This window comes from Verruconis gallopava (genome assembly GCF_000836295.1).
Source record: "Verruconis gallopava strain CBS 43764 unplaced genomic scaffold supercont1.1, whole genome shotgun sequence".
NCBI classification, from domain to species: domain Eukaryota; kingdom Fungi; phylum Ascomycota; class Dothideomycetes; order Venturiales; family Sympoventuriaceae; genus Verruconis; species Verruconis gallopava.
Window position 1 is genome coordinate 659565 of NW_015622137.1, and position 13999 is coordinate 673563.

Sequence of the window (13999 nt, forward strand, 5' to 3'; positions counted from 1 at the left end):
GCAACTGGGCGAACCATCGCTTGTGAAAAGATGCTGCTCTCCGCCTCTAGACTGACTTTGCCACTGGCTGACTGGGGGGAGTCAGCACATATCCACCCTATTCAGACCATTCCTGGCCACTCCTACCACTCTTCCTACACGACAGACGGATCTCGGAACCAGTTTTTTGGGGGGCCACGCGCAGACGAATTCACTCACGTGAGCTGCCATCTCGCGCTTCTCCGTCACTATCACACCGAGTCCGCTGGTGTGATTCGCTGGCACATCTTCTCACGATGTTCTCGAAGCTTTAGCACGATGGGACAGGTATCCGCAAACTGGAGCTGTCAATAACTCTTAACGTCGCCCTCACATCTTGTCAGCTTGGGCCTCTGACGAATGGCAAGTTCAGTGTGCGATTGCCGAGTCACATTTGCCATGAGATAGCCGCGACGAAGGAGCACACTGGTGGTGTCATCGCAGGGCAGGGCCTGTTCTTCTGGTGAAATAGTGCATCTCGTACGAAGCGCTGGGCAAGAATAGAGTGGCAGCGCAAAGGGTTTCAATAATGGAGTACCACACTTTTCTTTCCTTTTTTTTAAGGGGATTTACGCAGATGTTAGGCGAGCCTTGTCTACCAAGTACCCCAGTCCCTTTCGTTCCGGGATGCCAGAGGCAGTCGACAGCTGATGTGGACGCTACGATTCCGTGATCACGAAAGCGTAAACCCGTCTGGTGTCTAGTGTGTTGTCATTCACCATGGCCCGGTCGAATCTTGCCTCACGCTCAGAACGCCTCCACCCCGTCCAGCACATGCCGTGTTTGAAGCGCTAGGCATTGGCCACAACGGAGCACACGTCGAGTGATTTCTTCGATCTCTTGTTCCTCACGCACACACGGCTCGTCCACCCCTTTCGTCAAAGCTGCAACCAACGTCATTCTGCCTCGCTCCGTTCCTTCGAATCCACCCAAAAAAGCAGTCGTTTCCGCCCTAGCCGATTGTATACGTGCCCGTGCAGGACGAGCAGCAGCATCAGCAACGGCGGTACGACCAGTGGCAAGGTGCGGTCGGGAAGAGCGGACAACAGCCAGAGCCAGAGCCAAAGTCAGAGTCAGAGTCAGAGCCAGAGCCGGAGCCAGAGTCGGAGACAGAGCAGAGTCAGAGCCATCGGCAGAACCACATCCATAGCCATCATAGAATAGTCAAAGCCAAACCCGGGGCTGCAGACAGCGCCGCCGCAGTATTCGGATCATCCCTCCCTTGCTGCACCAAACACACACACAAGCGATCGGCTTGGGTTTCGCGTGGACGTACACGCACGGCCCTATCTCCAGCGTTTCTGTCTTTCCCCCCCCAAGAGCCAGACACCCAAGGCGTTCCCAGCAATCCTTATCCTGGTCAAGGAACCCTGCAGCCACCGAAAAGCCACTGATACTGGTTCAGCGTGCAAAACACCCCCAAAGGACCTCTTTTTTTTCTTTCCCAGCCTTCGGTACCAATCTTCTGCTGGCCCGGCACGCAGCAAAGAACAAACCAAAAAGCACAGAAAACCCAACGCGCGACGACCCTGTTGCACCGCCCAAGCCCGGCGCAAAGCAAGGATTTTGTTTCGTCCCGCCAGCAGCGGCCGGCAGCGTTCATCCACCGATTTTATCTTTCGTCTACCAGCTCTCTTCTCATCAAAAATCAAAGGAGCCGAAGCAAATCATAACAAATCCAGAAGATATCCGCTGCTGCTTCACGTCTCTCTATCGTTCTGTGTGGCTGCTTTAACGAAGAGTGGCAACAATAGAAAGGGAGTTCTAACAGGACGACTACCAACTCACACACGCAACACAAAAACTCCGGCATACGCACACGCAACACACACGCAACACACGCAGTCTCGTCCTTGGGAGCCTCTCTCTCACACACGAACCGCAGAAGCACTGCTCTATTACTACGACCTCCACCACCACCGACGAGCAGCTCAAAACCTGGTCCGTCCAGCTCCGCCGGCGTGATTGGGCTCCCGTAGTTTGCTGATCTCAGTTGCGCCTCGTCTCACGGGCTAACTAGCGAATTCACACCATTTTTGCTCTGGCTTCTCCTTGCAACGAACCGAAGCCTGCAGAGCCTAGTCACACGTCTTGCGCCAGATCTGCTTTTTCCCGCGCCAAACCAGTCTGTCCGCGCTGGACGCTCGCCTCCTTTCCCACACCCGTGGTTCAGCATCCGCTCACCCTCCCGCTCCGAAACTGACCTATTAACGGCAGCCGTCGCTGTTTTCCTGCACAGTCTTCGTCACTTTTATTCTCTCGCTCGCCCCCTCCACTGAAAACCCCCTTCAGCTCGCTCGCACTCCCGACTGCAACCTCTTCGCCTATCCTGGCACCGGTCGCTCCGCTGCTGCACTATTGACTGGCCCAAATTAATCCCAACCGCAGTCGGCCTCTTTGATCAGCCTCGCGGGTCCACCCGTCCTCTTGTGTCACCCATTCACACCGGAACCTCATTCTTGACATTCTCACAACATTTCCTCTGCCTCGTTTTCGCACAACGTGAGCAGATGACGCTGGCTCTTTTTAAATTACTACCATACTAAGGCGGAGAACACGGTTTGGCGATACAGGCCTCGATCAGCCTGCTCATTCCCCAAATGTACCCTCACCGTCCACCAAGCCAAGACCAGAGCAACCCGGCCTACTATCCTCCAGCACCTCCTCCAGCTTCCACGCAGGCGCAGGCACCGCATCAGCCTAACGGCACTGCATATCCTCCATCTTCCATTCCGGTGAGCCCAGCCTGGTGAAATTTACATCTATCTGTCTGACGACTTTGCAACAGCCTCCTCAACAACAACCTCTGCCTTCAATCTCCGAGTACTCTCGTCCCGAGATGGCTGTACATCATGCTCCTCCTCCGCCTCCTCCCCCACCACCACCTGCTGCTGCCGCCGCCGCTGGAGCATATCCTCCGCCAGCTTACCCCCCGGCTCCTCCAGCCCACTATCCGTATCGACCAACGCACGATCCCTACAGAGCTCCTCAGCAAGCTTATCACCCATATCCTCCCCAACATCAACCTGCGCCGAGGCAGCGCACGGCTATCGCGTGTCGTTATTGTAGGAGAAGAAAGGTAGGTCAAGGACGGTATATTCAAGCGTCGACTAGACTAATGACTTCTAGATTCGTTGCTCCGGATTCGACCAGTCCGAGGATGGACGTTGCGCCAACTGTCAAAGATTCTCACAAGAATGTGTTTTCACGCCCGTGTCGGCTCAAGCGCAAGCATTTGTGCCAGCTCATGCTGTCTACGGTCGCGGTCATCCACCTCCTACCCAGCAGCTGTATGGTGCGTACGGTCAACCACTCCCGCCTCCGCAGCCGGGTCAGCATGACCCGTATGCTGCATCTCGACCTCCTGGCTACACCTTACCGAGCCCAACCGGTGGTCACTACCCACCACCTCCACCGCATTATCCGCATGCGCAGCCAGCGGGCCCTCCCCCACCTTCTGGACACTACCCACCTCATGAGGTTAGCAATGGTGTGAACGGTACTCACAAACCGCGCACCAATGGCGAACCACATACACCCACCCTCCCACCTCCGAACCCGGCTACTGCTCCCGGTGCGCCCGCAGAGTATCGCTATCCTGACCCGAACACGGTGGGAGCCGCACCGGTATCCCCTGCCTCAAGTACTTCGCACCAGTCAGCTCCACAGCCCTACTATCCAGGCCAGGCACCACGCCGAACTCCGCCCCAGACTGTCTCGCCCTACACACAGGACGGACGATCGTCAGCCTCCCCGAACACCCAGCCCCAGGCTTATCCACCGTATCCGGCGGATACAACCCTCAAGCCACCGAGCAATTTAACTGACGGTCGAACTCCCCCGCCAGTTTCCACATCAGCTCAGACGGGTCAGACCGTAGCAGCTCCGACCAATACGGGAGGAGTGCGTCCAGGTTTGAGCATCAGCAGCATCGTGAGCGGCGAAGGCGGTGCTGGCGGTCGCAGCCAAGAAGATCGTGACATGTTGAAGCGCCTCGGCTAGGGCAGGTATGACTGCGAGCGCGTGATTTGCCGCGTGAGCGGGGGCCAGAGCTGGCTTCTGTCTGCACCCACTCTCGTTTGAATCCGCTGGAAAGCACGACTCACCGTCCTAAAAGGCTTCGTCAATTCCCAACTCGAGCTTTCGGCCTGCCCTTTTCTTCTTACCTTTTTTTTTTCCCTCTTGTCGTCCAATATACACCTGGGAGGTAATCTGCAGCGATCATTCTATGTCTCTTACAACAGATCTTTGATTCCCTTAGGCGCACGGATGTCCAACGAAATACGTCAACAATCATTCGTCGCTTCAGTATATGCGATACATTTCGCCACCTTCATGCTTTGGAGAAGGGGCCTGTACGCAGCAAAGATTTTTACTATTTTCTTCACTAGATCGACGTGGCCTCGCGGTCAAAAGCCTTTTCTGACTTTGGAACGGAATCCTGCGCTTTTACTGCCTTAACCGTGGATTTTTCTCTGCCAATTTGCAGCGAGCCTTAGAGCTCGCCCGTTCTTTTCTCTTATCTGTTCTACTTTCAGTCCGCGTTATATTTATGGGTCTACGTGCATCATGTAAACGTCGAGTTGAGAGCTCGATGTAAGGGTAAATTTGGGTCGGTTGTCTGAATAATTCAAATACGCGTTCATCGCGACAGCTGATGATACCCCAATGGGTGGCAGACGTGTGTTTGAGCGCAAAGGCATTGGGGAATCGTGTGTGATATCAGAGACGGATTCAAGCGTTGGGCAATATGGATTATAAAGGTTCGCTTTTGTTCACCTCCACAGTATCGTCTACTTGGCAAGCAGTGCGTCAATGCAATTGTTTCGTGTTCACACTCTACTTCGCAGCCTTTCTTTTTTTCTTGCCGCCGTTCGTGGTTCTGAAGCCCTTCGCACAAGCGTGGGAGACTAGGCACGCAACCACGGAAGGCCATGACACGCACAAGAGAAGGGGGACTGGATGGGGGGAGAAGAAAATTTGACACCTGGGTCAGCCGTTGACCCGCAAATGTCCTGCAGCAACGGGGCAACTAGTTTGACAACAAGTCATGCAGCGGGCGAACGCCGCGTGGGCGCTCTTGTCCGCCGAAGAAAAAAAAACACATCCACTTGCACCCTTGCGTCTAACGCTGCCAGATTCGGCCCTGTTTCGAAATACCCGCGATTTGCGATTCCTTATAAGCTCATGCGGGTGTGGGAGCGGGAGGGATGTTGCGGTAACCAGGCTGCGGGAAAGGAAAAAAGCCCCAACGCCCGCGACCGCCCGTCCGCTCGTTTTTGCAGGGGAAGGGGGAGCGGCCGGGAGAGGGGAGGACTCGGTCAAGCAAGGTTGTGCAGTCATTGGAAGCGAGATCTACGGCCTGGTTCTCCCAGGCAAGGCCATGCCCGCTCTTTGTTTGATCTGGCACTCGGAGTCGGGCGTTTCTGTTCCCTTTTTTTTTCATCATTATCATTACTCTCATTTATTTTTCTCTTCTTTTCTCCGTTTTTAATTCTTGGGACCTGGATCCTGGGTTTCGTCGGCGACAAGCCGGTCCCAAACAAAAACCGCTCTTTCACCGACTCAGGCAAACCGCGCCAGAAACTGGGCTAACGTAGCAATCTCTCGTGCGCCCTTTTCACGTGTCCGCGACTCGCGTGTGCTTTTTTCTTATCTCCCTTTTTTTTTTTTTTTGCCTCTTCTTCTTCTACTTCTTTTGCCCAAGCTCTCGACACGAAAGGGTATCTCGAAAGGGAAACGACGCAGACCGTACCGTTGTGGAACCATGCGGGAGTCACGGCTTTTCGGACGTCGTGGCGAGGATGTACTCGGTCATACGTCACCTTATCGATTGCCATTGGCTTCCAGCAAACGGCTAGCCCGGAACGGCCCGTTTGTCCCAAAGGAGAATCAAAATATGAAGGCACAAAGTCGCCGAGTAGCGTTTGCACGTCGGAGACTTAAAAGTCGAAATACAAGTGAAAATGAGTCCGACGGAGACTTATGGCCACGCCGTCAGCCTGCTTGAGCATGGCGGACGTGTGTATATATCACGCGTAGCTTCATCCGCTCCTTTTGATGTAGAAGTCGCAAGTACCGGTCCCGCTCTACGTTGGGCCCCAAGTCGAACGACGTCACCTCACCCCTCATCAGAGCACTAACATTGCCCTCTTCCTCCGCTATCAGGATCTCATCGGAACGCCGTCGGCTGGAGGTCGAATCCACACCATGTCCGACATTGAACACGCCAACCGTCATCACTGGGACAGCCGAGCCAAGGAGTACGACACCAAACCCTGGCAGAAGAAGCTCATCGAGACCGTCTATGGAGAGCTTGTTCAGCAGCGGGACCTGTTCGGCCTGTCCAAGCAGGAGGGACGGCAGGAATTCAAGCTTCTCGACTACGCGTGCGGGCCCGGAACCGTCACGCGGGCCTTGATTCCGTACGTCTCACACGTGCAAGGCGTGGACGTCTCCGGCGGCATGGTCGACGAGTACAACTCGAGATCGAGGGCAGCCGGCACCGAGCACGTCGCCTCCGCGGTCCAGGGAAACCTTCTGGGCGACAACCCGTACATCGTCCCACCCGGCTCCGAGGAAAAGGACGTCGACCTTGCGTCCGACGGCAGGTTTTCCGACTTCGACGCCGTCATCGTTGGACTTGGCTTCCACCACTTCGAGGACTGGGTAGGGTCGCTGCGCAAGCTCGCGCAGCGCGTCAAGCCCGGAGGCGTCGTGGGCATCATCGACTTGGCGCCCTCTGAAGAAGTAAGTTTTCCCCTGCTCATTCACCTTTGCTCGGGGTACGTGGTCTGAGACGGAAATTTCAGCATTGGAAGCACGTCACGGAAGAGATGAGGAAGATGATGCACAAGTCTGGCTTTACCGAGGAGGAGATGAAAAGCTACATGGAAGAGGCAGGGCTGGTTGATTTTAAGATGGTATGGCTGCCAGAGGACGTCACCATGGTTTTGAAGAATGATGAGGAAGTGAAGCGAAAGGTCTTTTTTGCCAGGGGAAAGAAGCCTTGATTGTCGTATCGTCCTGGAAATCAAGAAACAAGCATCTCTCGCCATGCACATGTGTTGCTGCATATCTGAAGTGCAGATATTAGTAGCTTCTGGAGAGTAGCTGGACTTTCAACGCTACTTGTAGTACAATAAATTTCTGCGGGAAATAAGCAGACGATGCGAGATCCGCGATACACAGTGCGGCGGAATCGCATGTGGCTGCACGATACCTTTGCCGCTGTTTTGGCACCTTCAAGAAATGCTACGAGCACAGCCTGGACCAATCCGCAGTCCGTTCTCCTCCATGAATGAACTCCACTTGATATCCATGTCGCTGCTTAACCAGTCCTCAATATCATTAGTCTTACAGCCGCAGCTTACACCCATATCAGACATCTCATCCGTGCTTTTTCCGTCCACAGAGTCCTCGTAACACATTGTGTGGGCTTTATGTCTGCCACTTGGGCAGCTCACAAACAGTCCGTGTATTATCTCTATGCAGATATGACAGTTGATCCCTGGAACGGCACGCTTTTTGGGCTCGAACCGAATGGGACCATTCAGTAGTGATTTCTCCAAATGCAAATTCCGTTTGTTGTGCTTAGGGCTAAGATCAGATGACTTCCGACTCGGTGCCCAGGATCTGGACCCATGCGATCGGCTTTGAGCAGTGTTCATATCCAATATCTTTTTGGACGGCTCCAGATTATCGAACATGTCTCTTCCGTGGAGCATCGGCGATGAGCGTTGACTTAGCTTGGATGCTTGCTCTGGCTTGTCCCTTGACATTTGCACATGTAGAGGGTAGACTGGAGCATCTTCACTCCAGAAATTGGTTAGGCCATTGAACTTCACGAGTTCAGCGCGCTGTATGTACAGACCCCAAGAGCCGAGCAGTTCAGCGTAAACGTCTCTATAAGCCCGAAATTTGACACTGTCTTTAGGCGGCAGCAGCGGAACAGAGGCGTGACCTTCCACATCGAATAAGGATTGGTTCTTCAAGACAACTCTGAATTTTTGTTCTTCCTTCTTGGTTGGCGCGTAAACTTTTCCCACATCATAATACGTGTCATCCGTATCGTATTCATCGTCGTCTTCCTCTGTATCATTTGCACCATCGACAGCAAAAGGCCTCGAAGAGCTACGACGGCTTGATTGAGAACGTCGCCGTTTCTCGGCCGACGTAGGAGAGTTGCTAGAGTAGAACGTAGTAGACCCCCAGGTTACACTTGAGGTCTGCGCCGTAGGAGCAGATGTAGATAAGTCAGCGTCAGAAGCCTTGAAGCGCTCTTGCGTCGTGGGTGACGTGCTCAGCGAGGTAAATGCTTTTGTAAGTGAAAAGGCAGCAGACATGTTCGAGGTTGACCGTCGTGACGACCTGTTGGATGTCTGCTCGGGTGAAGTAGAGAGACTATTGGCGCTACTGTTTCTATTACTCCGTACTGAATAAGGAGTCACAGGCGGAGGCGTATCGCCTGTTGAGTAAGGTGTATGGGGACCACTCGGTACTGTGTCACGCTCCCATGGCCCATTAGATGATCCGGCAGATCCAAATGTGGTGTTTCTGTCAAAATAATCTTGTGGCCCGCCAGAGCGAGAGTCACTCGGCGTTGCCGACTGTATCGTTACCTTTCCTGTCTCGGCGAGGCTCCGAGCAACTTCAACGGAAGGAGAATATTCAAGAAAATATGCAGGCGCTTGCATCGCAAGTGGAAGGTCTTGAGACTTTGTGCCAGCCAAGGTATAGGACACATTTTTACACACTTCAGGCTCATAGAAGATGCAAGCTAGCATAGCCAGCATCTGCGTGTCCGCAAGCCGCTCATAGTATTCAAACAGCTCCGGAATCAGCCATGGGCTACCAAATGGATGGCCACCCCACTTCACCCTTCCCCTCAAGATAGGATTGGCTACGTTTGCAGGTTTGTCTAAAGCAAGGTCCAGGCCGCTATCTTTACGGCGCACACGTACCATTTGTCTCTTTGCTTCAACAAAAATCGGGGTCTTTGAGTCATTCTGCTCAGCATTCTCAAGTGGAACCTCATTGAGTAATAAGTGCCGGCATATATCCCACGTAATTGCATGGTCTTCAAGGCCGTGAGCTTGACATACTTTGGCATTGTGCAAGCAGACATCAGGTCCACTGCCGAAGACTAAATACTCCTCAGCCAGGTCACGCCGGGCGGGAAGCATATCGCTGAAATCATGAATGGACACAATGGTCGGATTCTTAGTTGCTGTGGTATCGCGCTTTGAGCTTGTCACTCCACCACTACCGGAATGTGAAGATGTTTTCTGCATCCTTAATGTCGCCGCTCGCCAGGCAGCGGGAGGATGGAACCGCGATGGCAGTCGACTGATATCGTCAAAGCTATCATCGGAGCTGGAAGAGGATGAAGTCCAGGACTCTGCTGAGTCTTCTGTCTCGTCGTCGTCCACGGACGCTGTCCTTCGCTTGGAGCTAGGAGAGTCTTCTTGCATTCGACCGAAACCTTCAAGATGCCTGTGGCCTCGAAATTTCTCACCTGCAGCGCTTCGTAATGCCTCCAAACTGAAGAGTGGTTTTGGTTCAGGTTTAGGAGGAAAGAAACATACTAGTCTTCCGTCATTCGACCAGTAAGCGCCACAAGCTTTCGGCAATGGTACATTAGCTTGAGCAGGACCAAGAGCACCCTCAGCACTGGTCTCGAGATCTTGTCCGTCAACAGCGTCGTCGTCGTCATCGCTTGAGCTCTCTGCGGCGGGTGAGAGCAAATCATATGGACCCTCGAAGGGAGGCAATGTGATGCTTTCTTCAAGGCCACGTTCCCCGAGCAAATAGGTTATCACGGCTTCTAGACAGCCCATTTTCCGTCCATGATAATGATTTACAATGGTTTTCATCTCCTCGGTCAATTTTTCTACAATCTCGTCTGACATCCCTGCCGCTGTTCTTTCAAGTGAGCATATGGCAGGAGACACAGAGGGGTAATCCGAAGGAAATTCAAACGTCACCCGCAAGAAGACGGGTCTATCATCGGGGCCCCACGGTCCATTCAATGCTACACGAGCAACCCGGCCATGTACATCTGCGATTTCAAAATCCACTTTCGTGTACTTTTGTGAGACGGTGGTAATCTCATCTTTCAAACTTTCCGGATTATCTAGGCCGAGGTTACTTTTGCTCATCGTGTCTGTACGGCTCCTCATTGTTACTCCTTGCATCCATTTGATAGGATCAGCCGTTCGCTTCCGCAGCTTCCCTGAATATGTCATGGATGCTTGCTCTCGCCCTACTGGTGCTACAGGGGGAGGCATCTTCGACATTCCGGCAGCTGATACCAATTTACCCAGGAGTCCTCTAGATTGGGTTGCAGACAACTCTTCAGTGTCTGTAGTAAGTGGGATGGGCTTTGGAATGTTGAAAGTCCTATATCTCGCGCCTTGTCTGGTCACGGGCATGTTTTTTCTCATCTCTTGTCCCTTTTGGTAACCAACGGTCTTAAGTACCGATGGATCAACCCTGTGCAGATGCAAAACCCTATCCATACCCCAAGAGATAAGTTGAAAATCACGATTATCAACGCCATGATCAATAGATCCTCGAGAACGCCAGAGGAATTCCTTTACATTGGATTGGTGACCTGAGAATGAATGGACTGGATCAACGAAGCCAATACGGGGCGTTCCTTTTGAAAGCCGACGATCGTACATATGAAGATCATTGTCGCCACGCTGAGGCAATGCAAGTACACCCCAGCCAAATGGTGTATGTCTAGCTCTCCAAACAGGAAACAGAGTTCGAATCACACGTTCTGGTTTGTCGTCACCTTTAGAGTAGTCCCAGAATTTGATCGATTGGTCAAGTGAGCATGTCAGGATTCCGGTGGCTCTAATTCTATTCCAGTCGATACCGTAGATCTTGGTTGTATGGGCCTCAATGGTTTTGAGCGGGTATGCGCCTTTACGGTTGTCCCAAATGTGTAAAAACTTGTCATGAGAAGACGCGAGGATGTGCTCATCCTGCCTATTCCACTTGACCTGTGTCGCCCCGGCACTCCAGTCTGCAAACGACATTGCGGGCTTCCCAGCCTCTCTCAAATCCCAGCAGTGGACGAAACTATCCACGGCGCATGTTGCCAACATATCGGGATGATGTGCGGAAAAGTTAATGTCTGTGATCGCTCTGTCATGTGCGTGCAGAGTATACTGGATCGGCGAAGCAGCGCTGTAGAGTTCGAGATTCCATACAAGTGCCTTCTGGTTCGAGGTGCTGACAATCCAGTAGTCGCGAGCGGCAAAGGGCGACCACTGCACATCTGCCGGAGGCCATTGTTGTTGGTGTGAGAGGTAGCGGGGCGCGGTATACGGTGAATCCAAGTCGACAATATGTAAGCCTTCAGCACTGCGCCTGTTCGTCAGCATCCTCTTCAAGAACGTGGAACGTGGTTGTCAGCATACGATGCTAGGACTACATCGCGACCACTAGGAGACACTGACGCAGAGCCCACGGTCTCGTGCACCCTGATCTCAACATCGCGGTCAAATGTTGAGCTGTGGTATGAGTCGTCTACATCGTGCGAAGACATCCGGCGGTTGGTGCTAAGCATTGCGGAGTTGTGTGAGCCAGCGTTCCTGCCGGCTCGATCCAGATATAGCAGAGTCGTGGCTCATTCTCGGACTGGAACCGATTTGCAATGGACGACGATCAACATAGATCCAGGATGATGGAGGCGCACAAATGTTGAAGCATGCTGCATCGGGACTTGATCTAAGTTGAGTTGAGACCAGATGCTGGAGGATGCAGAAGCCCACAACATACGCGTGGAGCTAGCCGATCCTTGCTTCTGCCAGGAGATGCGGTAGAAACTATGATGAACAGCCACTGAGGAGGGGTGGCCTCAAGTGGAACCACATCGTGCATCGCAACTTGACAAATCAAGCCGTTTCCTCACCAACAAAGTCTCTAGAATTCTTCTGCATTTTCGCTTCTAAGCGGCTGACTGATTCCTATCTAGACCCCGTCTCATCACGCTCAACCGCTGCGCTCAAGTGCGCCTCTTTCCCTTCTTCGTTCGTATCCTTCCTTTTACCCCACGCTCGCACGACCAGCTACCTACAACGTCTTTCACTTTGTCGAGAAAGTCCTACATACTTTCGTTACGTTTGCATAGCGCCAAATATGGCCGCTCTACCTAAACGAATCATCAAGGAGACAGAGCGCCTAGCACAGGAGCCGTAAGTGTAGAGCCGTGTCATATTGTGCCTGAGCTGAAGACGTGAACCAGCGTTCCAGGCATAACCGCAGTCCCTCATGAAGACAATCTGCGTTACTTTGACGTCACAGTAGACGTAAGTTCACGCTTATCTACTTTGACCTGCTTGCTGTGTTGATGCTGATGTTGAACCTAGGGCCCAAGCCAGTCTCCGTACGAAGGCAAGTTTCTTTTCAAATTAAGCTTGAGTATAGCTAAATTCACACTTTTTAGGCGGTTGTTTCAAGCTCGAGCTCTTTCTCCCAGATGACTATCCCATGACGCCGCCCAAGGTTCGCTTCCTCACCAAGATATACCATCCAAATATCGACCGACTTGGTCGCATCTGTCTCGACGTTCTGAAAAGTAATTCCCTCCTCAACAAATGAAAGAAAACTATGTTCTGATATCTATAGGCAACTGGTCTCCAGCTCTCCAAATTCGCACAATCCTACTTTCCATCCAAGCACTTCTCGGGGCTCCAAATCCAGACGACCCGCTTGCCAACGATGTAGCACAGCACTGGAAGCAGGATCAGAATGCGGCCATAGCAAAGGCACGAGAGTGGACGCAACAATATGCTAAGGTTTAAGCAACATGAAGTCCACTAGCCTCATGGAAGATATATACGCGCTACGATGCACTAGATATGAAGGATACGATTGGGAAACTTGCCTCGGAAACGACGAGCACTTCGTGGTCAGACTAAATCTTGCCGATTTTGAGGAAATAAAGCGCGCACACAAGTTGCAGTTGAATAAGAGAAGGCGGCCATTGAAATGGACAGCTGAATGTACTCTATACCGAATGGCAATGAAAAAGGCCAAGCTAGAGGACTGCACAATCCCAGCCTTTTTCTGCCAAGTCCAGTGATTCTTCACTTCTAGTTGTTTTTTCTGCAGGCCTGATTGGCATAGAACACAGGGAGTAAGCACGAGAAATTTCACCTCTGCAGCCTTGAGATGAAGATACGTTCATATTGGAATGTAGCCAACATAATCATGATTCCTCAAGGTCTCCTTGACATGAAAAACAGCAATGACGGCAACCTTGTCTGCAAAGTGAAGACTGGACGAAGAATAGCGATTTGGATGAACGCTAATTCTGCTTCGTTGTCTGCAGGAACTCACAATTTTGCTATATCCTTTCCCCAGTCTACTTCGATGGGAAAGTATAGGGCTCTTGTAACTCCGAACCAAATTGGCAACGACGTGAAGCTCGCGTAGTCTAGTATTGTTGAAAGAGTTTAAACATTTGAACGGAAAAGCCGGGTACGTACAAACTTACGTGGAGCCGCTTCAAAGAAAACGCATCTCGTTAAAAACGAAACTGATGAGGAATTTCGCGATACAGAGTTTTCGACGATCTGTTGCTCGTGTCGAACCATGCGAGCTATAAATCACTAGAATTCTGCGCCTGGGTTTTAGGGCATATTACGCCTGTTTCTCTCTTTATCATGAACTGTTGTACTTTATGCCAAATTCCAGTCAATAGTTGGCTACAACCAAGACTGGCCTGGTTAATATTATTGATTCTGAGCTGATTTTCTGTTTAGGAGATTATCTTCGTTGTGCCAACAGCCCTTTTATCTAGGCCTAACCGACCTCGTAGCTTCTCAGTTCAAGTGGAAAGCGACTTAGCATTCCTGTTTGTTCCATTCGGGTCGTCAATTGTAAGGTTTCGGTGATTAACAACGCTAGTTGAAATCACGACAACTTTTCCGAGACTTGAGCTCCAGTTTCCGCTACACAAGAC

At 52.0% G+C, this 13999-nt stretch overlaps 4 protein-coding genes across 4 annotated transcripts; 3 read left to right on the plus strand and 1 right to left on the minus strand.

Annotated features, from left to right (window-relative positions):
- Positions 1-1513: 1513 nt before the first annotated feature.
- PV09_00253 (uncharacterized protein) lies at positions 1514-4855 on the plus strand. Its single transcript, XM_016352967.1, has 3 exons — positions 1514-2753; positions 2807-3097; positions 3148-4855. The coding sequence occupies exons 1-3, from the start codon at positions 2619-2621 to the stop codon at positions 4018-4020; spliced, it is 1299 nt and encodes a 432-aa protein (XP_016219224.1). The 5' UTR covers positions 1514-2618; the 3' UTR covers positions 4021-4855.
- An 821-nt stretch (positions 4856-5676) lies between these two features.
- PV09_00254 (uncharacterized protein) lies at positions 5677-7413 on the plus strand. Its single transcript, XM_016352968.1, has 2 exons — positions 5677-6768; positions 6831-7413. The coding sequence occupies exons 1-2, from the start codon at positions 6229-6231 to the stop codon at positions 7029-7031; spliced, it is 741 nt and encodes a 246-aa protein (XP_016219225.1). The 5' UTR covers positions 5677-6228; the 3' UTR covers positions 7032-7413.
- Positions 7016-11824, minus strand: PV09_00255 (uncharacterized protein). The gene is made up of 2 exons (XM_016352969.1): positions 11451-11824; positions 7016-11394 (listed from the first exon to the last, which is right to left on the minus strand). The coding sequence occupies exons 1-2, from the start codon at positions 11597-11599 to the stop codon at positions 7263-7265; spliced, it is 4281 nt and encodes a 1426-aa protein (XP_016219226.1). The 5' UTR covers positions 11600-11824; the 3' UTR covers positions 7016-7262.
- A 47-nt stretch (positions 11825-11871) lies between these two features.
- On the plus strand, positions 11872-13521 carry PV09_00256 (ubiquitin-conjugating enzyme E2 13). Its single transcript, XM_016352970.1, has 5 exons — positions 11872-12227; positions 12278-12341; positions 12402-12426; positions 12479-12610; positions 12661-13521. The coding sequence occupies exons 1-5, from the start codon at positions 12172-12174 to the stop codon at positions 12834-12836; spliced, it is 453 nt and encodes a 150-aa protein (XP_016219227.1). The 5' UTR covers positions 11872-12171; the 3' UTR covers positions 12837-13521.
- Positions 13522-13999: the final 478 nt, after the last annotated feature.